A 26,093-nucleotide genomic window follows, 5' to 3' on the forward strand; every position below is an offset into this window, starting at 1 on the left:
TGTGGTTATCACTTACAATATCATTCGTTTATATTTCTCTGGCTATGTAAAGCAGCTAAGAGCAATAGAAAATTTGACTATGAAGATCCCTGGTATGTAAGTGACAGTGAGAAAAACTGCTTTTCCTGAAGAATTTACATTTTTGAAATGTGAGAAAGTTGCAGTGAAACAAACCCAAATGTTACTTTGCTGCAAATCAAAGTAGTTACCATCCATTAGAAATACTCTTGCTCCATGATATGTGAAAAATCAAGGGTGAACTGTTTCATACTCACTGTGGGGTTGCAGTGTGAACATAAGCTTCTCAGCTGCAGTCTTACCACAGAGCTTACCCTGCGGCAATGCTGCAGTAGCTGTCCTGTCTACACTTATTTCAAACTAAGAAGAAATCAGACAACAATTAATGAATGCTATTTTGTAAGAAGAGTAGAACTGGGGAAAGCCATGTACTTGGGGGGTTAGTTGAGAGGTTAATGTATGTGATTTCAAAGTTGTTATTCTTTTCTGTTAATATATTGCTAGAATCTAGTATGAGTGCAGAGGAGGCGAGGAATAAAAAGGAATGCATGTCAGAGAGAATCAAGAAGGCTAAGAGGAAGAAATGAGGAGAGGAGAATATGGAGCCCATCCATGCAGATTAGGTGGATGAGAAGAGAAGTTTTTCAAGGAATGGGACAAGATCAATGAGGAGCAGGTCAGATGATGCCTGAGAAGATCCCTGAATAAGCAGTGGAGCAAATGGGTCATGTTTTCATAGATGACCATGAGATTTTGTAGATCAAGGAGTCTATCTTGATTGAATGGAAAAAGTGCAGAATGGTTCGTTATGGTGATAAAGGTTGTGGCTTATATTGTGCATCTTTATCTACTGTGGAAGTAGTTACCGAAGCGGTTTTGGACTATCAGCAGTAAAGATTAAGATAAAATTCTGTGGGACTGAACTCAGTGTGTGTAGTACCACAGACTTCACTAGAGTATTTGTAGTCTTAAGTTTTCAGTATCTTGCTAACCAAACCTATAGAATGAAATATACCTAAAAACCTCTTTTAAAAAGCTTTTGCTGTAATATCTGCAGCCTTATAAGGATTGCTTATGTGACATTTAAAATTAGAAACATTCTAGTTTATTGTTTAAAATATGGATCCAAAAAATAACAATTGTTAACTTTCTGTAAAGAATTATGACAAATCTTAATTTTCAATTGTCTGAACTCACCATACATGGGACTTCTTTAAGCTAAGGTGGACTCTCCCATCCCAAGGATAATGTAACGTATAAGGAGAATTGGATATTCTTCCTTTTCTTTTACTGTCTGGCTTTTTGTAGCACACTACTTCACTTTTCAGTAGTTTGTTTCGTTTTTTCTAACTGAGCGAAGAATGTCTGGCATCGGTTTATTTTCTTCAGTTATTAAAGATCAACAGCCTTCTTTATTATTGTTTTGCTAGATGATGCATGCAAGTGACTTTGAGGGGTGATAAGGCTGGGATTCTCTAAATCATTAGAACAGCAGTCACTTCAAGCTAAACAAAGAGCTACCATTTCTGCCCTGCTGGGTGAAGGTTGGATATTGTTGCTGGATATTTTCTTCTGTTAATAGTGAAGCTGTCAGATGTTAGTGAAATGAGTACATATCTTTATGAATCCTTCCTCAAGTTCACATCAATGTGCCATATATTTATGAGTAGTGCTTATGGAAAGCTAGTAAATATTCATATTAGCTTGTATGCAGAGTGAAAGAAAAAAATGCGGACAAAATGAATTTATGTGGATACCTATGTGGCCCTACTTTTTTTTTTTTTTTTTTTTTTTTTGTGGAGTTATTGAGCACCAGGTAATAGGAGGGAAATGAAGTTATTGGAGTTTATAACTTTGTTAGAAGAACATGAGAGAAACCTTCCTGGGCTGTATTCTCTCTTGAAATAGCTACAATAGTCTTTTATATATTTTTTGTAATAGACATGTTTTACAAAGGCATTCATTTTTAAAATATTCTTGGAAACTCATCAGTCCAATTAAGATAGTTAATATATTATTCTTTCTCCTTACACTCTTTCATCCTGCTTTCTTGGTAATCTTTTGACAGGTTAAGATAAGCACTTAGCTAGTGTTTATTAAAAAAAAAATAATAATTATAAAAAATCCTTTATTTTTTTCATATAAGTGTCTGTATTTTCCAGACAAGTCACTTTTTTTAAAGTTATTTTACTTGTTTTCTTTGAAAGCTTCTAATAGGTCATGGCTTGGAGACACTTTATCCTTGTCTGTGCCAAATTCAACAGCAATCAAAAAGAAAAAACGGAGACATGATTAAAGATTTTGTAAGCCACAGTGAGATACTGAAGATTGATGGGAAAATTTGTTAATAAATCAAATTCCATCTGTTTGTATCACTTACCATAGTGGTGAGACGTGGAAAAACTTTTTTATTTGAAATTGCAAAGTATTGCATATTCCGTGGTAGTGTTCTTTTATCTTATTTTGCCTCTACATTTTTTTTTTTTGTATTGCAACTTTTCAGCTGAACTGTGAAGTGGGGTGAGTGATGTAATATGCAAGATATGGAGAGGGAAGGAAAACACTTAGAGAATATTTTGTATCTTTGTACAACACTTCTGTTCCAGTTGAAAATAGTAAAACATTTAATAAAGAAAAGTGGAAGAAAGTTGGAAATAAGTTAATAATTGGGGGACTTGACTTTAAAAACTTGAAATATTTGCACTTAAGAATTTATCTTCCTTGGTTGCCAATACAATTATATTCAATAATTCCAGTCCTTTCTCAATACATTATGTTGTGAAAAAGCAATTAGTTGAAAGACCTAAACTGGTACAGAAAAGCTATTCAGCTTAAACTGGTAAATGTCATCCACACATACAGTGAAAAAGCACATTTGAATTGTAAATGGTTCCCATGTGTATAAATAAAAAGAGGAAAAATTGTTCTTAATTCAAATTTCATGTCACATTAATAAAAAAAAAAAATAAAATCAGCTGAGTAACTGCATTGGGAAGTACTTTTAAGATGAATAAATTGCAATCTGTTGCTTACCATAAGTGTTCTGTTTTATTTAATTGTTTCATTTTGATTCCCTTTTATTTTAGTGAGTGGTTAAGGTTAGTTTTTTTTTGTTGTTGTTTTTTTTTTTTTTTTTTTTAAACCTGCATTGTGGTTAAGGGTTTTTAACTTGCTTTGTGGTTTTTATTACTGGCATTTTTGGATCTTCTGCTGTCCCTTATGAGTTTTATGAAGACGCTAAATGCTGTCAGTGCTTAGTTGCTTGCCTTGAAACCTCCTGAAGTCTACTGTGGAATGAATCCATGACTGTGAATAAACCAGCCATCCTCAGATGTTTGTCATGGGTTTAGGATGCATCCCAGTGGTTTGGGCAGACTCCATCTGTTTCTGATGTCCCACTTGTCTCAGCAGCACTCACACTGTTTCTCCCACTCTTCTGGAGGTACAGCAGGTAGACTTCATGGGAGAAGGGCACTCAGGTTTCTCCTCATCCTTCTGGTCCAGAAGGTCAGGAGCTATTTGGTACTGTCATGGGGCAGGACTAGGAGCTCGTGGCTGTATAGGAGTTACAGCGGCAGCTGGGAGAGCAGGGTGGGATGTCGTGTGTGACCGTGATGCTGAGGAGCACCTTGCCTCCTGGGCAAGCACCCTGAGCACATAGTGCTCTGCAGCCAGCCTCCTGCTTGCTTGTCCAAATTTCGCAATTTCCGCGTTGGCACTTGTATCCTGATAAGGGCCACAGGCAGAGAGCTGGCATGATACGAGCGTCTTCTCAATGATTTTAGTCATTTAGCTCTGTGAAATAACGTGGGTTAGGACACTCACAGCTGACGGCTTTCACAATCATCAGCGTGCTGAGCAAGCAGCTGCTGAAACCAGCCGGCAAGCACCAGCAGCAGATGTAACTCCCCTGATTTCTTGTACTTCCCGGTGGGATGCCGTAGGTTCGCTTGCGAAAGTTGAGTGCTTAAGAGTGAAACATCAGAACTGTCCGTCCTTTTCAAAAAGCTGACACTTGAAACTTATTTTTTCCCAGTTGCTGAATACGTTGGCTTTTACTGAAGTTAATGAGTATTGCATGCACTCAGGTTTCCTAAAAGAATTGCATTTTAATTGAAAAAGAAGCTGCTTGGCTTGGACACAAGCAACTATCAAAGTTCACTTGCTGCAGGTGGCTTTCTGAGCTTGTTTTCTCCTCCAGCTTACCCAGGTATTTCCTACACTTCATTGTTGAATGGATTTTTTTTATGCTTGTCACCACATTAAGTATGCATATCTTAAGTGTATTAACATGTATTGCTATGGAAATACTAGTTTTTCTCTTACATTGCTGCTGCTCATGGTTCTAAGATGCTTTTATGAAGGATTACCATAATAAATAAGTCATTAGGAAATTATGAATGCTCTGACTTATGCTAATTAAATATGTGAAGGTTAGTTTCCATTTTTTTTTGTAAATGGAAACTATTTTTCTTTGCCATTGGAGACTCTGAGCAGCTGAAGGAACTGTGAACAGACTCCTCGGGATGAAAGTAGTAAAAACAGTGCTGCTCGGGCTTTTCTCCATGGTTCCGTGTGGGAAACATGACGTCCTTCTCATCAGATAGTGGGAATGTTTTCTTCTGCCGGCCTGAGTCACTTGCAGGGAATGTCAAGATTAATGTATGAGATGGATTTTCTCACTGCTTTCCTTTCTATAGCAAAAATGGAAATTTGCTTGCCTTTGAACTCTTCTCTTGTTTCCAGCAAAACTTTAGGTACCCAGAGCATTTTGCCTCAGATTCAAACCCATTTGGTCTGTCGCTTTCAGACTTGGCTTTTTTAGAGCACAGCAATTAATCTCTCTCTGTTTGCTTTGGTGCATTTGGAGAACTGCTACAATATACAGGAAAACATTCTGTTCTCACAGAGCTGTGAATAGGTATGTTTAATTTATCAGAGATCCATGGACATACGGTATCGATGTAATTCAGTTTTGTTAATTTCAGAATAATATTAATTATCTGTAATATGTAACAACAGCTGTTCTGAAATGACATTTATATTTAATGCTAGATTATCAGTACAGATTACACCTACTTTATTCTTTCCTAGTTAAACATTAAGGATTGTTGAAATAACTATTAAAATTAAAGAAAGGGGGGGAGGGGAAGGGGAGGAAAAGGATGCCTTCCCAGGTTAGTCCTGGTAAGCACCAGTGTCTCCAGCTTGAACCTTGTCAAAGGCTCAGTGCTGGCAGCAGGCCAGTTTTTGATGCGCTTGATTTCTCTGTGATCCCACTGAATTTGAGCTAAAAGACTGAAGACCCTTCCTGAAAGGAATAACTAGCTGTTGAGGTACCTTTAGTAAAATCTGTAAGACAGAAATGAGTAACTGTTCCTATGGTCAATATGCCTTCTTTTATATCTTCTTAAGATAAGATTTAGCACACATCAATCAAAGCATAAGCAATGGGCGTACCAGGGGCTTTTCTTCTGTAGCCTGCAGGGAGCAGTCAGAGCATCCCCCCATGCTGTGCCTGAAGGAGCAGAGTGCCAGGCATCTTTCTTTGCACACTGGTCCAGGCCCTAGCAGTGGCAGCTCTGTCCTGCTAAAACCATCCCTGCTGCTTAAAAGGATACGAGGAAAGTGCTTGGATTTCTTCCTAACCTTACCATACCCAAACTCTTTCTCTCAAAGAGGGAGAGAAAGTGGTGCTCAGGTGACAACACTGACACTGGCCCAACCATGTTTGCATTTGAATAATAGGAAATCAGTCCAGTAAAGCTAGTAGGAAAAAACAGATGTTACAAATAAGTACGCACAGAACTTGTGCATGTAGCAGGTAGCACTGGTGTGCATCATGTGGCTGTGTGCCTGCTAATGCCTGCTGATTGCGTTCTCCTTGATTCTCATGTGGGCGGAGAAGCAATTATTCCAATCAAGGATATCAGGAATTAATAAAGATAATTTCCATTTTAGATTAGGTTATTTTCTCAGAGAGGCTTATTTGCTGTGAACTCGTGTAAAATTCTACTCCATTGCTGTCACTGAAATTTCCACCATTTTCTTTTTAAACTAAAGATAGAAGTTGGATCTGGGTTCCTGTAATGTTAAGGAACAGAGATTATTTTAGAGCAAATGTCCCATTCTGGGGATGATTTTTCATTTGTGATGAGCAGATCATGAGGGGAAAAAACAAGTAACATCAAAACTCTTGAAAGTATGTAATGTCATTGAATCAGTGAGAAGGTCTAATTAGTAATTAAAAAGATAATTAAAATTTGACATGCTTCTAAGTTTTGTGTGTTATGTTCTTACTCTTTTTCAATAGTACCTTTTTTTTTTTTTTAATTATTCATTACTCTTTGTGCTCTCTTTAATTCCCCCCACCCCTTCTGCCTGCCTTCATCTGATCACTCATTTCAGCACTTCTCATTTTCTGATGCCTTGAGTTTTTGTTGTTGCCTGTTTCTTTCTTTGGTCTATTTGTTTACATTTTCTTCTTTTTCTTCATAGCCATTGTACTCTGACTTTGCTTTCCTACCCAATATCATATTGGGTACTCATTAGTTGCCTGTGAATTGTTCCTTTCAGGCTTTCAGCACACACTTCTACAATTCTTCATGATCCTTCTTTTGCTTCTTTCATGTTTTACTAGAACCAAGACTGGTCATTATTCCTATTTATCAACATAATTTTCTGAGACTCTGCTCTAGTTAAGCAGACACAAAGCCAAGCATATGTTTCAGTGTGCATAACAAGGACAAAAATGAATTATAAATGTGAAAGATAGAATCTTACTGAATTTGCCGACATTCCTCTTGTTTCTGAGTCAATTTGAGTTTTCTATTTAGATGACCTTGTTATTCCTGATTATTTGTATTTGTGTTTAGATCATCCCTTTCTGGTTTTGCTCATATTAATACGTTACCAATTTTACTTGTTCTCTGATTGATGAGAAAGTCTGGATAATATGAGTGAAAAGTCTTTTTAGCCTAAACGGGAGGGAAATTAGTCTCTGTAGGACTAATACAAAAGATCTGAAGTAACATACAACTTCTGACAAGCCAACATGTTAGATTAAGCTCAGGAGGAAACAGAGTGAACCACAAACTGCAAAGGGCTTCCTGAGCATTTGAGTCCTTCTTCAAAGGCATCTGTTTTATTTATAGCGTGCATTTCCTAAGTACGAGTCTAAGAAAACAAGTAAAAGGAATCAGAGTCACAGGAGTATAGAAACATACTTGAAATTTAGCATGAAAACCTTCACACAGATTTCAACCCATGTCATAAACGTTGCTGTAAGACATTTGGAGAAGACAAAGGAAAAAGCCCTGAGTTTTGAACTGTGCACTCGGTCAGTGAGTGGGCTTCACAAGAGGTTGGTGATGGACTTCTACTCCTGCCTCTGCAAGTGGTTCCCTTTTGACCTTTGGGACTAAATTGTAATAGGGAGGGAGGCATCAAACTGCAAAGCCATAACAGCCTTTTCAAATACTTGGCATTTTCTGGAGGGCAATATGTAGCCTTGACTATGTGCCTAACCTCAGAGTGCAATGAAAAGGAAGAAGCAGGGGCCTGCCAGCATGCCAGCCAGAGCCACTTGAGACCCAGAAAACTCAGGTTCACCATTCTCCAGTGTGACCTGGCAGGCTCTTCAAACTCCAGTTTCTTGGAAAAGCTACAAGACACTAGATTAAAGAACACTCTGAGACAGAAGACCTCCTCATCTGTCTTAAACCTACACAAACACACCCCAAATGTATTCCTACATCTGTTGTGGCCATCAGACTCTTCTATAAAAGAGAGGCCTATTTCCATGTTCCTGAATTACAGCATGCATACCTCTCTATCCTGTAAGCATACGGCCTTTTGGAAACCCTGTGTAGGCTTAAATGGCCTGAATTTAAAAGCCTATAATCAGCCCCTTTTAGGCATTTAACCCAAACGCTTTGCCTTTGCCTTCCCATGTGCAAATTGGAGCAATTGCTGAGAGCTAGGGACTTCACAGGAACATGGCAGGATTCCCTCTGCTTTCCGTAGATTCAATATGCTACATATGTTGCCACAAACTAGTCATAGCTGGTTTGTCTTAACTAGTCACATCTCAAATGTTGCAATTCCCATTTGATTTCTAATATTTAGCACAGAAAAGAGCAGAGAAGTTCATTTTTAAAATAAAATCAAACCTATTCATTCTTTATGCTCTCCAAATTGAGCAAGAAGGTTTACCTTCTGATTTTCTTTTTACAGGATCTGCTTTAACAACCACACTGATATTTCTTAGTCTAAACTTTTTTCACACCATTAATGTGACTTTTTCGAGGTCTTGCATCCTTTTATTCACTTAATTATGGCAACATGGCATTAAGCCCATCAATAGCAATTACCCCTCTATTACCAGTCTTCCTTGTTTTTTTACTATGCAAAATCTTTATCCAAAGAAAGTATACTTATTCTTCAGTGAAAACAGCAACTCTAGCACTTTTTATGGAGTGCTTAATTTTAAATATGTAAAACAAAAAACAAAAACTAATTACTGCAGAAAAAGTCAAGTCACCAAAAATCAGAATGTGTTTGTGGCTTTACTAAGTAGTGATTGCACCTGCAAAATAAATACCTTCAAGAACAATATGAGAAAATAGATAAGTGTGAAGGTAAAACAAATGGCTATGGTATTACACCTGCTAACTATCTACTGAAGTGTTGATGTGAGCTTCCTGTAGACAAGGTTGTCTTCCCGTGTATATACAACAGGGAAAGAAGCTTATGGGGTGCTGCTTCCTATGCTAGGGTGCTGTAGCAACCACATCCTACTGTGTATCTTCCACTTGTTCACTTTGTTCATTTATTTTTGTTGTTGTTTGTTGGTTTTTTTCTTACCTATTTAATTTGTCTTACTGACTAGGGACTGTTTAAATGTGACATCAAAGTCATTTTGGGGATTCAGCTTTCTGGATTATCATCTTGAATGATGTAAAGGCAGAGCCAAGTTTCTCAGCAGTGTGTGTTGGTTTTGGGTACCTCAATTTTGGGATGACCAACTGAGGCCACTGTTTGTGGTTTGGTTTGGTTTGGTTTTGAGGGATGGGACCTCATCAGCAACCCAGCTCAAAGAGCTTCACCAAGTGAATGTTTGTAAGACAATTTTGAGGCAGAATATTTATATGAAAATACATATTTCATGTCAGCTGCCACAGAGAGCAAGATTATTATTTTGCTCATTTGTGGAGTCTTACTTACTGTTAAGATTTGGGAAGAGGACCACCAGAAGCAGCTCACGCTGTGTCTCCAAAGCGGGAAGCTCTTTTGTTGAATGAGGAACTAGAGCAGTCTGCTGTTTTGAAGTCACATAAGCATTTCCTTTAGAGACGTAGAAATGCATTAAGTATAGCAAACAGCAATTTTGTCCAGGTCTCTGATACTAAAACACTTACACAGAAGGAAATTTGAATGTTCTGCTCTTATGTTTGCGAAACTGAAGTAGGATGCATTTAAGTGTTTTTATTATTTATAATGGTATTTTTTTCTGGGTTGTGAAAACTAATAGTAAGGAACTAAATTTTACATCCACAGCCATTTTTCCATGTTACACATTGCTGCATATTAAAGCTATTTGTCAGATGAGTGTTGATTTGAACAGGCTAAGTCTCTTACTCAGAGTAGCCCTGCTTATGCTAAAGCTGTGCCTTAACTTCAGGAAACATGCTATAATTAAATGTCAATAGAAATCATTAACTCAGCAGTAGCTCAAGTGCTGTATTGCAGTGAGACCTTGGTTTCTTCTATGCTGAGATTTGAGCTAGTTCAAGCAACGCTAAACTTAACCTGAATTTATAAGAATGTGACAGATCATAATCTAGTTGTTGTGCATTGGAATACTACCTTGAAAAATAAGAATATTGTTCACTTGTTTATAATTATGCTGTTTTTATAGCTAATAGAATATGCTTCACGTGTAGTTTTGAGTGTAGTCCTGTGAGAGCTGGAAGGTTAATATCAGGTGAAGTTAAAGACATCAGCAAAAACAGCAGAGAGGCAAAAGTATGTGTCCAATTTATGAAGAATGTACAACATTATTGCATGCATAGTACGAATGGGAAAAATCCCTGTTTTATAGATTCAATAGGGTGTGTATATTCCCAAAATTACTTCTTTTTTTTTTTTCTCTCAGTAAGAAAACAAATCCTCTCATTCTCAAGCTACATTTCAAGAGACGATAGTAAAATCATTTTATTTTTCCCTTTTTCTTTAATCCTCTTATCCTCAACATTTAACTGTAGGAATAATCTTGAATCTAAACAGTACCCTTCAAAGTTTTGTACTTGGATTTAGTATTATTGAATTACAAAAAATAATGCATGGTATTCCCAGTCAGTAACAAACAGAAGCTGCAGTATTTCAAGCTGCAGTGTAACTTGTTTGCTGAAGATTCTGTTACACATCTGCTTGGTTAGTCAATAAGGATATTTATTCTAATGCATAAAACAGGTGGTAAGTGAAATAAGCATCCTATATAGAAAATCTTTGCATTGTTATTTATTTCAGAATAACAGGAGCTGCATGTTACTCACTGTTTGTTCTTCTGAAAGATTCAGAAGCACTCTCTAAGAGTTCAATACTAGAAACAATAAATTCATATTCATCAGCTCCATTGTGCAAAATTGTACAGATATGGCAGTTAAAATAATATGATAGTGCTGAGCAATTTGCTTCTAATTTGCTTAACTGAGAACGGGATTCAGTCTTCATGTTCTGAGTGCCTTTCAATCTGGTGTATATATGATTAATGTCGGTGAGTCACTTTTGATGGGAATTTTCTCTTTCCTAACACAACGAGATAGGGAGATTTTTCTGCCCCTCCCACCACCAGTTTAAAAGCACTGTGAAAGACAGAAGGAGGTAATTCTTCAGTTTTTCAGGGTTGAACCCTGTTAGAGGAAGTGAGGAGATAACCAATTCATTGGCAATTGCTGCGTGAGTACCTGCAAACCAGCTAGGACAGCTGAGACTGGGATAGAAGTGTAAGTAATTTATTATTCACTTGGGAAACCAACCATTCTCACTGCTTATTTAAAATCTGAATTTAGCTGGGAAGACTAGTTCAGAAGAGGAGGAAGAAGATTCGGGAAGGAAATAATCTTGAGTGTGCAGGAAGGCAAGTGAATCCTGTATGGATATGTTGTTAGAATTAGTGGAGTTCTGGAGACCTGTTTATCCTTGTAAGAAGCTAGATGGGGGGAGTGTAATGCTTTATGTACATAGGTTAGCTCAAAAACTTGCTATAACTGAGTCTGAAATAATGCACCCATGTCTATGTAACTTTCCCTGTAATTTAGAAAATGTTTTTCCTAATGCAGAAAGAAGCATACATATACAGAGAATATAACAGGTAGTTTGATTATAATCAGAGATTATAAGATTTAGCTTCCTTAAAATCCATCCAATGGGGCAGAATGGCTTAGAAAATATTTCTTCGGTGTTATGAAAGTATCATCTAAAACTGACCAAAAGTATACAGGAAGTCCAAAGGGCTTCAGTTCACGTGCATCTGGAGGCCAGGTATTCTGGGCACATAAACGTGTGGTAAATTCTCAGTGGTGTTTTACAGTGTTTAAACAGGCTGCTGAGCTAGTAACCACTGATTTGACAAGGCTATAAGCACCTTGCTGGCTTCTGTTTTAGAAAGACGTGCTATACCTCTGTGTGCAGCTTTAGACACACCTAAAATCTAAAAAGTCTGCCCCACATCACTTCTGACACTGACTGTGGACCTCCTGAGTTAATAACTGGGTGCCTTGCATTTTTGAATTTCTGGGTTCATATCACCTGCAGCTTGAAGAATAGGACAGGGCAAGAGAAGTTGAGGCTATCCTCTGGTAACGTAGGCAACAGTATCAGATGAGTTTTATTCATTATGGTGGTGATATTCACGATGAATAACATTTCAGGCTATTCAGTGACATCTAGTTGTGTATCTTCTGTCTAATACCTTTTTGACTGGATGGTATTTCAAAACTGACTCAGCAGAAAGCATATGGGTACAATGAGTGAAGATCGGGTATCATGACACTACTGGTAATGGTGCTTCTGCTTTGGCTTTATGTTACTGTTAGAGATGTATGAATGATTCATTGTATTATGGAGAAAGAGGACATTCAATTTGTATTACTGCCAGGTTGGAAAAACAAAAACAAAAACCAAAACAAAACAAAAAAAAATTAAAAAAAAAAAAAGGTGTTATGTAAAGTACAGAGTGCCAGCACTTGAAAAGGTGACTTCCACAGAAAGAATAAAGATTTGGGGATGGTTCTGTAATTTATAATAAGAGATTTACTTCATCCCTCCTACCTCTGCTCTTCACAGCTCTTTAGAGCTCTGTTTGTTTTTCAGAAGTACAACAGCATGTTCACTGTGGCTGAAAAAGTATGTTTCCTGCCTGGGTTAGAGCAGAAAAAGAATGAAAGCCGTGGTACTGTACAGCTACTGTGCTGATTTGAACACCAAGGGAGAAAAATATTTAGGTCAAAAGATTTTATAACCTATTTGTTAGTTGTAATGTTTGTTTTCAGTAGTCTCTGTTGTCATTTTTTTTTTTTTTTTATTTCCTGAAGAAATCTGTAGCTTCACAGGTTACTTAGTCTTGTTGGTTTTCAGAATACATTTCTTACTGGAAGTCCCATACTGCAGGCAGAAGATGTCCAGGTCAGATTCCTGGCTGCCACTGAATGCACACTAAATACTAAGCACACATGCTGGTCAGTGCTTGCATTTATCCATTGAGCAAGCAGAAACCGCCAGCAACCCTGCAAAGAATTGCAAAACGTTCTGTAAGGCTGCCATCGCCAAATTCATACAGTACAAACAGCATGGCTCTTTGAATAGCTTTTTGAAAGGCAAGACCAGAGAAAAGGTTAGGAGTGGGTAAAGAAAAACAGGGCTGTGTATGTGTGGGCAAGGAACAGAGAGGGTTTTTCTCCAGTGCTCTGGTTTGCCTCTTCCCTCTTCTGCATTGTCCTTTCCCCATTTCCCATGGCTGTCCCTGTTGCACAGGGTTCAAAGTGCCCCTTCTGCTGCTTGCCTTGGCATGCTGCAGATCAATACGTGGATCAGGAGGGATCAGCTGGCAATGCCACCAGGGACTGGCCACTGATGGACTAGATTTGCACCATGGGCTACCTACGGTATTTGAATCTATAAATCTCCTTGTGTGGGCTGCTGAGGCCATCCAGCTGCTCCCTAATGGCTTCTTAAGCTCGAGACCCTCACTGTGCCTGCTTGCATTTGTTCTAGCAGGCATGTGGAAAAATACACTGATTTTTCATGACGTACTCTGAGTGTAACACCTACAAATGACAGTGACAGCTACTTTCTGAATACCCTGAGTGGAACATAATGTTTTTGTTATTCTTCTGAAAAGTAATCGGAAAAATGACTTAGTACATTGCCTCCTCCGAATTCCCCTTTTTCTGTAGAGTGGTTTGAGGCTGTGCATGGATGCCTTTGTTTTTATAGTTTACCTTTTCAAATCGTTATATCATCTGAAAACACAAAAGAAATTTCTCTGCTTTTTTTTTTTATATATATTGTTCTAACAACTAGATGATGAGAGAAATTACCAAAAGGAGGCTGAATAGCAGATCCTGTTAGACCCAAATCTGTTTTCATGAGGGCTGTTATTTCCCATGTGATGCTGAATAGGCATGAAGAGCTTTTTTAGCATTCACCATCTTTGTCGAGTTCCAATTTGTTGAATGGGCAGCTCTCCTACTGGTATTTCAAAATACTTTGTGAATTTGTGCCCGACGGAGTGATGTGGCTCTAGTATAGATCCCAGTGGGAAGAGATGAGGAAAGGAATCTATAAATTACCACAAAGTTGTAGTCACATCTGTCAGATTTCTTAAAGACAGCCATTACTTTATGTGATCTTGTGAAGATACAAGTGGCTTCAGCTGATGGTGTGTGGGAGGCCATCAGAAGCGTGAGGGGCTCAGAAGTACCCAGGGAACTGAAGAAAGGCAGCCACAGCTGTGGTAAACAATGGCTGCTTTAAGATGCTTGCATGAAACTAACTACAGATCAAGGCAACCAGATAGGTGAAACAGAGTTTTTCAGCCTGGAGAAGAGAAGGCTCCGGGGAGACCTTTCAGTACCTAAAGGGGCCTACAGGAAAGCTGAGGAGGGACTCTGTCAGGGAGTGTAGGACAAGGGGGAATGGCTTTAAACTAAAAGAGTGTTGGTTTCAATTAGATATTAGGAGGAAATTCTTTACTCAGTGGGTAGTGAGGCACCAGCACCAGTTGCCCAGAGAAGCTGTGGATGCCCCATCCCTGGAGGTGTTCAAGGCCAGGTTGGATGGGAATTCGACAACCTGGTCTGGTAGGAGGTGTCCCTGCCTAGGGCAAAGGGGTTGAAAGTAAATGGACTTTAAGGCCCCTTCCAACCCAAACCATTCTATGACTTTATGAGAAAATAGTGACATTTTGTATTTTGGTATGTCTACGGACAGCATAGAGTTCCACTTACGAATCTTTGAAAATAGATTATGCTTTATAGTAAATGGTCAGTGTACAACAATTAAAGATAACTAAGTGATGCCATCTGCTGTCTCATAATCTTATTTAATGCTACTTTTCATGACAGAATTGTTATCGCAAGAAGAAATAGAAACAACCTAGGCTGATTAAAATGTCAGAGCTGTGACAGTATCTGATCTGTATCAAAGTTACACAGTATAAACATTGGTTGTGATTAAATACAGTGGGCTATAGCATGTCATAAGGAAACACAGTGCCAGGGTCAATCCAAAATAACTCCTCAGTGACCCTATTATCTAGAGTTTTTTTGTTAGGTTTCCTTTTTTGTTTGTTTGTTTGTTCTATTATTTTTTCTGTCTTTTTGGAATCTTGAGAGGAAGATTAAGAATCCTGTGGAACAGACAGTGGGTTGGAAGAACATGGCACACCATCCCATTAAAGTGTGTGTTTCGCCAAAATGTGTTTGTTACGTAGTGAAATTCTTCACATTACAGCTGTATTTAGTACAACTTGTTATCCACAATGACTTTACTTTTAGGTGCTTTATGGAAAGAGTTAACCTGACCATGGACCTCAAAGAAGCTGAGAACCACACTTGTGTAAGACGTATTATTCAAAGAGAGTTCACCCGTCATCTCAAAAAGGTAGAACAGATCATAACATTTAACTGTTGAATTTATACAGTGAAGTAAATTCCAAATTAAGTTGACTAAAAACTAAAATGCTCAGCTTTGAAACAGCAGTTTATTTAGAGAATGTCAAATGCTTTCTTGTGTATATATGGATTATTAGGTTAGTTGGGTCTTTAATAGCAAGAGTTTTAGATTTATTTTCTTCAAATGCAGCTACACCAAATTGCAGTTCACAGGTTGCTCCTTGATGAAACAGTGAAATGCTGTAGATGATCTGAAGGTCCTGCAGTCAGCAGTGCTTAGTAGGTACAAACTGGTGCAGAACTGAAGAGGCAGATTTTGTGTTTCATGTTTAACTCTTTCTCTCTCTGTTCTTCGCTTCTGTTTATAATGGTCTGCAATGAACTGAATTACAGTGATCTGTATTTCTGGTTGTATGTTAAGAGATAGACCATTGGTGTTTTCTTATGCTTTTATATGGTTTAATTTTCATGGTGAAACTCATCTGGTCTGTAAATACCCATTTGCTGAGGTAGTACATTAGAAGTCTCCCATTTGAACATCACCATAACAGAAGCCTTGTAGCCTCCTCCTCCCTCAGTACTTGGGAGCCTATCCTCAAGGTGCACAAACAGCCTAACAAGCACAGAGCGAATTCCATAACTAACGATTCCTAATGAAAGTCTTACCCAACCTCCTTGCAAATCAACAGCTCTGCAGATGAGTGTAGCACAGTCCACGCTGAAAAGAGGGGAAGCTGTGGACATGTTGACATCCTCGTAGCTTGCCATACCTCTTTGTTTTAAATTTCTGTAAGGTTTCTTCCTCTGCAGACAGATTTTCTAACCTGGGGCATGAGACAGATTGAGGAATACTGAGATAGATTAAAATATATATTTATACATTAATATATATACTCTCTATATGTATACTCTAAACTTTACTTAAAGTTTTCTGCCTTACTTTAAAAGCCAAAATGAAATGCAAAATTCACATTTCCATATAATAATGGGTTGTTCTTGAAAACACAGGAGCTTGAAAAAAGTCTGAGTTCACTTGAAAATGGTGAAGTGTCCATCAACCAGAAGATGTGAGAGTATAAAATGGGGGTACATTTACTTATATGCAAATCGGCTGTTATTAATTTAGCCCTGAGTAGGTAGGAACTGTTACAGAACAAGTTAGGCCTTGAGGTTATCTCCAAACAAGTTCACCAGGACCCCCAGGTTCTTTTCATCAGAGCTCCTCTCCAGCAGGTCATCCCCCAGCCTGTACTCATACATGTGGTTGTTCCTTCCCAGGTGCAGGACTATACACCTGCTCTTGTTAAACCTCATTTGGTTTCTTCCTACCCATCTCTCCAGCTGGTCCAGATCTCGCTGAATGGCAGCACAGCCTTCTGGCATTTCAGCCTCTCCTCCCAGCTTTGTGTCATCAGTGTACTTGCTGAGGGCAGATAGTATTCCCTCATCAAGGTCATCGATGAAGTTGTTGAACAAGACTTTCCAGAGGAGGGGGGCTGTCCCCATTCCTGGAGGTGTTTAAGAGATGTGTGGATATTGCCCTAATGGTCATGGTTTAGTGATGAGACTTGGTAGGTCAGGTTGATGGTTGGACTTGATGATCTTGAAGGTCTTTTCCAACCTAAAGGATTCTATGATTCTAAGTGTGTGTGTGTGTGTGGGGGGGGGGGGGGGGGGGGAATAGGGGTAATATAATCTGTGAGTTTGTATTATATTTCCAGGACAAATGCTACTCTGTTGTAATTAGAGCATCGATAAAAATGTGAGGAATTCTTGTGCCTTTGGCCAGAGAAAACCCTACCTGAAAGCAGCAATAGATTTAAAGCTCTTGTTGGAGGCTGTAGGAGATTTTATTCCTCGTGAAAACTCAAGTTGCTCTTGAGATGGTGTTTTAAAGAAGTTGTAAAAATGTTCCAGTGTTCAAATTAGCACGTTCTTCTCAGAGAATGGTGACTGGCTGTTAGCAAAATTTTCTGGAAATATCTAGGCTTTTAGAGAACATGTCTTCTGCCACTTCAGGCTGGCTGTGTATGAAATTGAATGATTTTGTATCTGCAGAGTAACACCTTACGAGGTTGGGCAGACTCTTAGTGATTTTGTAAGGTGATGGAGAAAGTGGAGTGTGGATTGAAGATGTGACTGATAGGAAGAAATGACCGAGAGGTGGTGAAGATAGAACGAAAGAATAAAAGGAAAACCAGGCTGTCAAAATTGGCTTCTTTTCAGTCTGTCTAGCATGATTTTTTTTTATGCTACGTTAATCTTGCTGATACCTGAGTGCTTCATAAATTCAAAGTGTAACCACAAAGGATTTCTTTTGCTCTCCCCAGTGCATTTTTTACCTCTATGACTCTTGTTCTTTTCCAACCGAGTGCTATTTCTAGGGAAGCCAAATCATGCATTTTGAAAGTGAGCAGTGCTTCAGGGAACTCTCAGATCATCTGACGAAAACAACACGAAGACATAAGTGAATTAGTGAGAGACCTAGTAATGCAAGGAACAACGCGTATGATGAGTATTCATCTTCATCACAGCTATTACTGTTAGAGGAACAGAAGTGGCTCTGTGCCTCATTTGCTTTTTTGTTTAAATGCTAAAAGGATGGTTGCTGAAGTGCCAAAGGCTTCTGATTCTGTGTTTAAACTCAAAATCATAAGAAGTTCCTCTTAGGTTTTGAAGTGCTGTTCTGTACCCTGCATCGTGCAAGGATCCTTGTTGGCATTGCTACATCTCGTGTCTGTCTGAATTTACAGTGCCGACTCCTACATTTTAACATTGCAATATAACTAACACCTACCAGGAAGACAATTGAATTGTATGTACAAATACGCAAATAATATTGCAAGTAATGCTTTTTTTTTTCTTTTTTCTTTTTTTTTTTTTTTTTTAATCATTAAGTGGTAATGCTCTTAGTGGAATTTTGATCTCTAAAACAAAAAGATCATCTCTTATGGCCCTGTATGCTAGGTGCCAAAATTAATTTTATCTGGTAGTTAGCAACACAAGGGCAGTAGTAGTATTGGGGGTGCTTAAAATACATACTTGGATAAAAATGAAACTGGTCAAGACCACAGGGAAGGTCGCTGGGTCAAAAAAAGTTTTTCTTTTTTCATAGTCATAAGCTATGTCCTTGGTTAGTACGATACAAGGATGTTTGATTCTACACACAGTATTTCTCTGCAACCTGAGATGTGGATGCTAAATTCAAGGAACCTTTCTAAGGGAAGTTCAGTGCCTGTGGGATGGGTTGCAAATCTGGGGTAGGAATTGATTGTCTAGATTTTCTAGAGTCTTTTCAGCATTGCCCTGCTTTACTACCTCAGCTTATTTTTGGGGTTCTCTGAGTCACTTCTCAAAAATTTTTGCATTGGATTTTCTTATGACATAAGTAAATATGGTGGTGTCATAGATCAGATCAAAATTAGGATTCAATCTATACCTGAGATGATTCACAATTCAAAAACTCAAGTTCTGTATGTAGTTTGTTGTCAGTTTAGAAAATAACGCTGAGTTACTTCCACTCACTAGGCCAGCCACATAAAATTATTAGGCCAACATGAGCCTACTTCTGCTTTTTTTTTTATTTTATTTTAAAGTGTAGGTCTTGCATTAAGATAACTTCTGCTTGTTGGAGCAGAACTCAGGCAGCTGATATTTATTTATTTATTTATTTTTAAATAAAGGTGGATATTCTTCTGAAGAACAAGAACACTTTTTCCAGTTCAAAACTTTTTGCTTTTCCTTTTGCTTCTTTCTGGAATTTCATCACATACGATAAAAGCACTAGCTTCTTTGAAATATATTTATAGCTGTAGGAACTCTACTTTCTCATTCTCTTAAAGTGGGTGTAGCAAAAAGAGGAAGATTTGCCAAGTGCACTGTTCTTTTTTCCTGTCCTTCCAGAAGCGTGCAAACTATATCAACAGTTTAGCATGGGTACTTCCATGGGAGGAAAAATCAGTTGACCGCAGCATTTTCTGTATGTTCAATGCCTGATAGAAACCATTAACAGTAGCTCTTTGGGGAGTATTAATTACAAGAAATTGGCTATTGATAAAACTTCACAGAATACCCCTTGATTCATGTGCGTTGTAAGGTATTTATTAATGTCTTTGTCACTGCTGTTATTGCTACATTTCCAAGCATTTAGTTGTAGTTCGTATAGTCAGATCTTGATGCTATCCCACTCTTATTTCCTATTTGTAATGCCTTTCAGTTTACAGACTTGAATGCATGCTGTTAAAAATCCAGGCTGGAGATTGATGCTGGCTGTGGTGGTGCACACTGGGGAAGAATTTAGAGCTGATTTATACTATAAACTTTAAAAAAAAAAAAAAAAAAAAAAAAAGTAACTGAAAAATTGCTCTGTTAAATTTAGACTCATTTCTATATGGCTAGTTACAGTGGTGTTTTCAAGCATAATCTATTTTTTGTTTCCTTACAATGTCTTTTGTTCATTATTTTTCAACTTGTCAAATTTACAACACGCTGGAAGACTGACAGAGAGGCAGATGAAAAGCATACTGGCTATGACAGGAGAAGCAACAGGTAGATCCAGCGTGACAGTGGTTCAGCAGTTTTGCCTTGCATATCTGCCTTCATATCTACAGTAACATAACTTAAAACTTTGAGAGGAAAAGATAGTAAGAGCAGAAGAGAGTTAGTTTTTACAGACTTCAAGACTTTTGGTAGTGTTGAGCACGTGGTAATTTATAGTTTAACACTATAAATTGGAAGTGGCTCTCACTATGATATGGTCTGATGGCAACAGCACCATGATATAGTGTGTGTACAGACTGTCTGCATGTTCTGCTTGAAGTACCACAGTGTCTGTAAAGCCCCAGGCCATTACCTGATAAATCTTCCCAGAGTGTCGCAGTTACGTCAGGTTTGTGAAGGCTCGCTGGCGGAATGGAGTTCAGGATTGTTGCTGACCCAAGGGTCTTACAGGAAGTTTTGAGTCCCCAAATGTGGGAACAGAACCTGCAAGACTCTTTAAACTTGGCCGCAGAGAAAAAGTGACCACATCCATTAAAACACGAGATAATGTATCTCCCACACACTGAAAAAACAAAAAAGCAAAACCAGACTATGTAAAAGCATTATCTAGGATGTCTAAAAACAGCGCTGTATGTGTTTCTATTTTAAGATTATTTAACATAAACTGATGTTATCTAACTCCACATGCCTCCGCTGAGGGAATGTTGTTCTGAGCGCACAGAACATGCATGCTGATTTGAAAGGGTAAACACCTCTTTGCCTTTTTCTCTGAAAAGTGAATACAAGGAAGAGAGAACATGATTTCCCTTGTTGCCTTTTACCTCTTTCCTGGATCAAGCACGTGTCATAAGGAAACAAGCAAAAATGTTTTTTTATTAGAACAAACTGGGTTGTGGGGAAGAGGGTGATCTAAAGTCCTGAAGACATCTCAGCTTCTGAAACCTTTTGCCACTTTGCATCACAAATTCTTAGTGCTCAGGATTTGGGCTCTGTGAAAGCCACCTGGAAACCTGATAATGTTCCTTCTCAGTTAAGCCTTGTACTGTGATGTCAACCTTTGGGGGCTGCCTGGGAATGAATCTCCTTGCTGGAGTCCAGGAGGCTGAGGCTGGATGAAGAATACAGTCAACCCTGGTTTTGGTAAATGCCATGATTCCTACTTTTCAAGTTTCCCTGGCACCTGGTTAGGGCAGAGAGGCTACTCTGGGACAAATAGACAATTCTTCTAAGAAGAATCTTCTTCTGGTTACTGGTCATCAGTTAACATTTATGAGTTTGTTCACATGCTGAGCCTACAGAAATGTTTTATTAAGCACGTTTAGGGAGCTGTTGTAAGAGCACATCTCCTTGAGCTCTTAGTGTTTCTAAAACTGACTGGCATGTAGTTTAATCAGTCCAGAAAGCTCACTACTGTAGTAAATTTTCATCTGATGTATTGTATCAAAGTAAAATCCCTACTTCTCCCCCAACCGCCCTCACCCTGATTTAGCTTTAAAAAAGCTTATACATGGACACGGAGACACAATACAAATGTACATCTGGGTCACTTAAAATTCACATTTTCCAATAACAGTAGTAAGCTGGTTGATTATTTCTCATTCAGTTACAGCTTTCCCGGAAGTGCTGTCTTCCTGACCTCCTAGGTGAGGCCCTTGGTGGTCTATAACAGACGTGTGGTGGTACAGGCAGATAGCTTGGCAGGCAGCTGGGTGCCCGCCAGCTCAAAGACCTCACCAGAAGGATGAGCTGCTTCCCCTTTTGGTTACACACCCAGTGGCTGGTCCTTCTTCCTCCTGTTGTCTCTGCAATCTTGTTACAGCTTCTCTTCCTTCCAAAGATGTATTTCCTTTCTGGTGACTTTGTTTCCCTTTTCTGGGTGAGAAGAAAGAAGAAGGGAAAAAAGAAAAAAAAAAAAGTGTGTGTAGGTTTAGGAGTGTTTCTGATTTATGTGTGTATGTATGTGTTCATCCCTTCAGCACTGTGAAAGGTGAGTTATGAAATGCAATAGCTTTTTAGACAATCTGGTACAGTAAAGGAGATAACCCTTCTCACAAATTTTATCCTTTGATAACCAGAGAGCATCAAAGCTTTTTATTAAACAGGCCTGCTTATCTAAGCTAAGTGAGGTTGAAGTCACTGAAGACTGTCACTTTCTGGGTACTGACTTTGTGCTAGCATGAAAAAACAAACTAAAATGACAGTAATCATCCAATTTTGAGTGGGATTGGAAAGCAACGGTAGGTGATATTGGCTGGGCATATGAGTAAAACACTTCTCTTTTTTTCCCTGCAAGCTTTGCTTGTCATGCTGACCGCTCCAGCCTCGCTCTTTTCCCGTACCCTCCCATCTGCTCAGCTGTCTCCAGCTGTTGTTTCCTTTCTTGTACTTAAGCGTGCTCTTACTCTATGGGGTGTTTACAGACAGGCCAGACCCCGTTGCAGGCGCTCTGCTGGTATCTATGCCTGAGAGAATTGGTCGTGTTCAGACAGGAAATTTAGCTCAACTATACAGCTAGGCTAATGTGACACTGAACCTGCCTGCTTCATGCCTTGTGGGATTAGTGTGCTGTGCATGGGAACTTGTGTGTCTCCATCCAGATGTGAAAAATGCTTTAAAATCTTATTCCTTACAGCAGAAACTGTTATTATTGTTATTACTATTATTGCTAAGTGTCTGTACGACCCACTTGTAATGACCCTTATCCATGACAGTAATGCAAATGGTGACTATAACTTTAATAACAATTGAAACATGAAAGAGCAGTAGATGCCAAGAACAGCTAAGACTCCGGAGGGAAACAGGGAATGACAAGAAAAATATTATTCCTTTAAACATTCACAGATGTATTTTGTACAACATGATATATATAAATGCATATAGGTACATATGTGTATACATACACAACCGTAGTTTCACAAAGAAACAAGTTTTTGTAATGATCATATTAACTGTGAGTTAATCCAATGTCAATTTGGGGAGACTTGATTACAGACAAGCAACTAAAATAATAACTGCTTTGCTTAAGTTTTTAAAATAATATTATTTCTGGAAAAATGCTTGTTGCTCATTTCTCACAAGCAGCTGTTTTTCTGGTGCTCTGGTGTTTATCTGCATGTGTGTGTTGGCGAGATAGAGCAATATACATGTATCTGACTAGTAAGATTTCATTGAATGTTATTTACAATATATTCCTTCTGACGTTTATTTTTAAGAAAAGGCAGGGCTTATTATGTATCAGCATTTCACAGTGAATTTAAGACTGCTGTTATTATTAAGGGCATTTAATGAAGTCACGTCCTCTCTGAACTCCGGAAGATTCCTTCCCAGCATCAAGCTTAGTGTGTGTTGTGTTTGTGAGTGCATAAATGAGTAGGAGTCCACAGTGACATCATAGCCTGATACTAATTAGTGTTACCTTTGTCTTTTCAGGTGCTTTTATGGGGTTTTCTGCTGTATGAGCAGTAGGTTTCCATGACAGTTACAAAATGCAGGCAGTTCTTTATGGGTAAATACCTAGAGATGAAGGGGGGGGAGGGAGAACCACCATTTTGCTCATGGGATGGGAAGATGTTTAGCTGTAGGACAGGACAGATGCTGAGACAACCTTATATTTTGTGTCCAAGTGCTCAGGTGCACTCTCATACACTGACTCGGCCAGATGTGCACTTCTGACTTGATGGGGACAGCTGGCATTTTGCAGCATAGCAGGTGGACTTCATTTGCATCATTGGGAAGGGACTGTGAAGCCTTCAGTAAATAGAGTGGCAGAAAAAAAAAAAAAAAGGCAAATAATCTAGACAAATAGTTAGGCAGGCCAGATCCAAGCTGCTGTAGCTTGAGCCTCTCTGTTCATAAATGTGGTGTTGCAAACATGGGCAGATCCATAAATAGATGTCATGGTATAACTGAAGCTATAGTCAGCCCTCTTTCTCCCCACAGTACAAAACTAAATTTAACTGGGGAAATTCTCTGTTGATTAAGACTGGTATTTTGGGAACTAATGCTATACTTGCATTATGGCCATAGCTCCGAGTTGGATTCCTTGCTCCAAAGAGAAGGAAATGACTTATATCACTGTTACTGTTCTTGAGTTCTTAAAAAATATCCAAGATCTTGGAATCTCATGCAAATTTCTTTCATCATGTTGAATAAAAATGGGATTATAAAGATAAATGGGAAATAAAGGTTATTTTAATACCGGGAGTTATAGTACACAATATTGATACACATTCCTAGTTCTTAACAGCATTTGATATCTGCAGCAGAATGTCTGTCAATTTTCATATACGTTCTACTCTGCCTGCAACAACAGAAATGCTTTCTTTGGATTAAAGTTATCTTTGTTATTTTAACTATTATCAATCTAGTGAAGTTGTTTTTTTGTTCGTCTGTTGTTAATGAACTACCTCTGAAGGAGATGAAGTAGGAGCTGTTTGTGCAATTGCAATGCATCACCTTTAAGAAGCAGCAGTTCTTCATAAAAATGGAGAGAATGCAAATCCAAAGAACAAAATAAAGAAAAAAATATTTCTTTCTCAAGAAATTGACTTTCCTTGCTGTTTTGGTAGGATCATAGGTGGTCACGTACTGAGCTTTCTTATTTCCTTGCTTTACCTGAAGCTGTTTACTCCTCTACTCTTTAGGGCTGAACAATGTTGCAAAATGTTGTTGGTTAGAAATTAAAAGACAAAAAAAAAAAAAAAAAGCCTAATGGCTTGTGTGATACCACATGCATGACTCATTATGCTTTTTCTGGGGACAAGGAACTTCTATATCCTGGTACTAATTCAGAAGTAGCCACCCTACAAGAGTTAGACTGTTGTTTTTTCTCCTCCTATCAGGCCATATGCACTCATGCTTCCTGTCTAAGGAAATGGGTATAAACTTTCTCTCCCCCTTAATCCCTGAATTCTTTTTGTTTTTGTTTTGTTTTGGTTTAGGTGTTTTTGTTTGTTTGTCTGTGTTTTTGTTGTAGTTGTTGCTGTTGTTTTTTCACATGGAAAAGGAGCTGAGTTCCTAGTAATCAGATGCAGGAGAAGCATATATGGGGAAAAGGGAGATTATCTGGTTTGTAGTTAAAGCAGAACTCAGAATAAAACGTTGTCAGATACTTGTGTGTTCAAAAAAACAGGTTAACTTTATGATTTACGGGCAAACAGGTAATGTCTCAAAAATTAAAAATCCAAAGTTATAAAAAACATTAAAGAAGTATTTTAGTAGCTCTCTCTGTAACTAGGTTAGCTTCTCTTCCATGTTTTGTAATTTCTGTCTTTAAAATGTCACCTTATATATATGTGTGGTAAAACTTTGCTTGAACACATGTCCCTTTGCAAAAAAATTTATTAAAATACCGTAATGTTTGATGAAACAGAACTACTTGTTTCAAAATAGTGATATTGTATGACAAAACACAAAAATTCTGACTGAATAAGTGATACCAAAGGTGAGATGATCTTACAAGAGGAAATATTAATGGAGCAGCAAAAACTGGTAATACAACTCAGTTCAGTGCAATACAAGTGAGTTGGGGAGGGAGGGACTCTTTGTCGGGGAATGTAGTGATAGGAGAAGGCGTAATGGTTTTGAACTAAAATAAGGTAGATTTAGACTGGATATTAGAATGAGGTTCTTCACTGTAAGGGTGGTGAGGCACTGGCACAGGTTGCCCAGAGAAGCTGTGGATGTCCCATCCTTGGAGGTGCTCAAGGCCAGGCTGGATGGGGCTTCGGGCAGCCTGGTTTAGTGGAAGGTGTCCCTGTCCATGGCAGGGGGCTGGAACAGGGTGATCTTTTTAAGGCCCCTTCCAACCCAAAATGTTCCATGATTTTATGATAAAATCCTCCTGGAGCTGCAGGAGAACTGAATCTTGAGCATATGTGCAAGCAGCCCGTGAGCAGCACTCTGCTGACAGTTTTTTCTCCCAAACACGTGCAAGCTGAGTCAAAGACAAGTCAAGGTGGAAACTGAATATGAAAGCAGAAGGGATCCAGGTGGTACCAGCCCATATATCATCCTGGCGTAGAAGGTACACATTGCGAATCCTGCTGGAGCAGCTTAATACCTGCCTATAGTTCTGTGTGACCTACGCCTCACGGCTGCCATAGAGAAACACCATAGTGCACAGTGTGGTGCTGCCATTTCTCCTTTAATGTAGATGAATGAGATGACTCAAATCAGTTGAAGGACACAGCATGGATGTTAAATAATGGATAGCTCAACTATGATTTGCCAGCTGTAAAGCAGTGATGAATTTCTTGGGTCAATAATTTCTTAATGCAGTCTGACAACATCTGTGAAAACATGCCTACATATGGTGTCACGGGTGTTTTTCATGTTTAGGATGGAGATCCTCAGCGAGATACTCAGCTGATCTCAACGGGCAAATTGATGCAATGGAAT

General features: G+C 38.6%; 1 protein-coding gene across 6 annotated transcripts in view; it reads left to right on the plus strand.

Moving 5' to 3' along the window:
- The window catches only part of ARHGAP6 (Rho GTPase activating protein 6), a 317,079-nt gene that overhangs the window by 184,712 nt on the left and 106,274 nt on the right, over nt 1-26,093 (plus strand). Inside the window, exon 2 of one of the 6 annotated variants that reach the window (XM_027447633.3) lies at nt 15,078-15,183. The exons of 4 other annotated variants lie outside the window; for them this stretch is intronic. In XM_027447633.3, coding sequence (XP_027303434.1) covers nt 15,085-15,183 — 99 coding nt within the window. In that variant the 5' untranslated portion in view covers nt 15,078-15,084. Of the gene's footprint in view, nt 1-10,906; nt 11,025-15,077; nt 15,184-26,093 lie in introns of those variants that run through there. One more of the 6 variants, XM_021269802.4, reaches the window with a different exon arrangement.

This window comes from Anas platyrhynchos, chromosome 1, assembly GCF_047663525.1.
Source record: "Anas platyrhynchos isolate ZD024472 breed Pekin duck chromosome 1, IASCAAS_PekinDuck_T2T, whole genome shotgun sequence".
In the NCBI taxonomy this organism is placed as follows: Eukaryota; Metazoa; Chordata; class Aves; order Anseriformes; family Anatidae; genus Anas; species Anas platyrhynchos.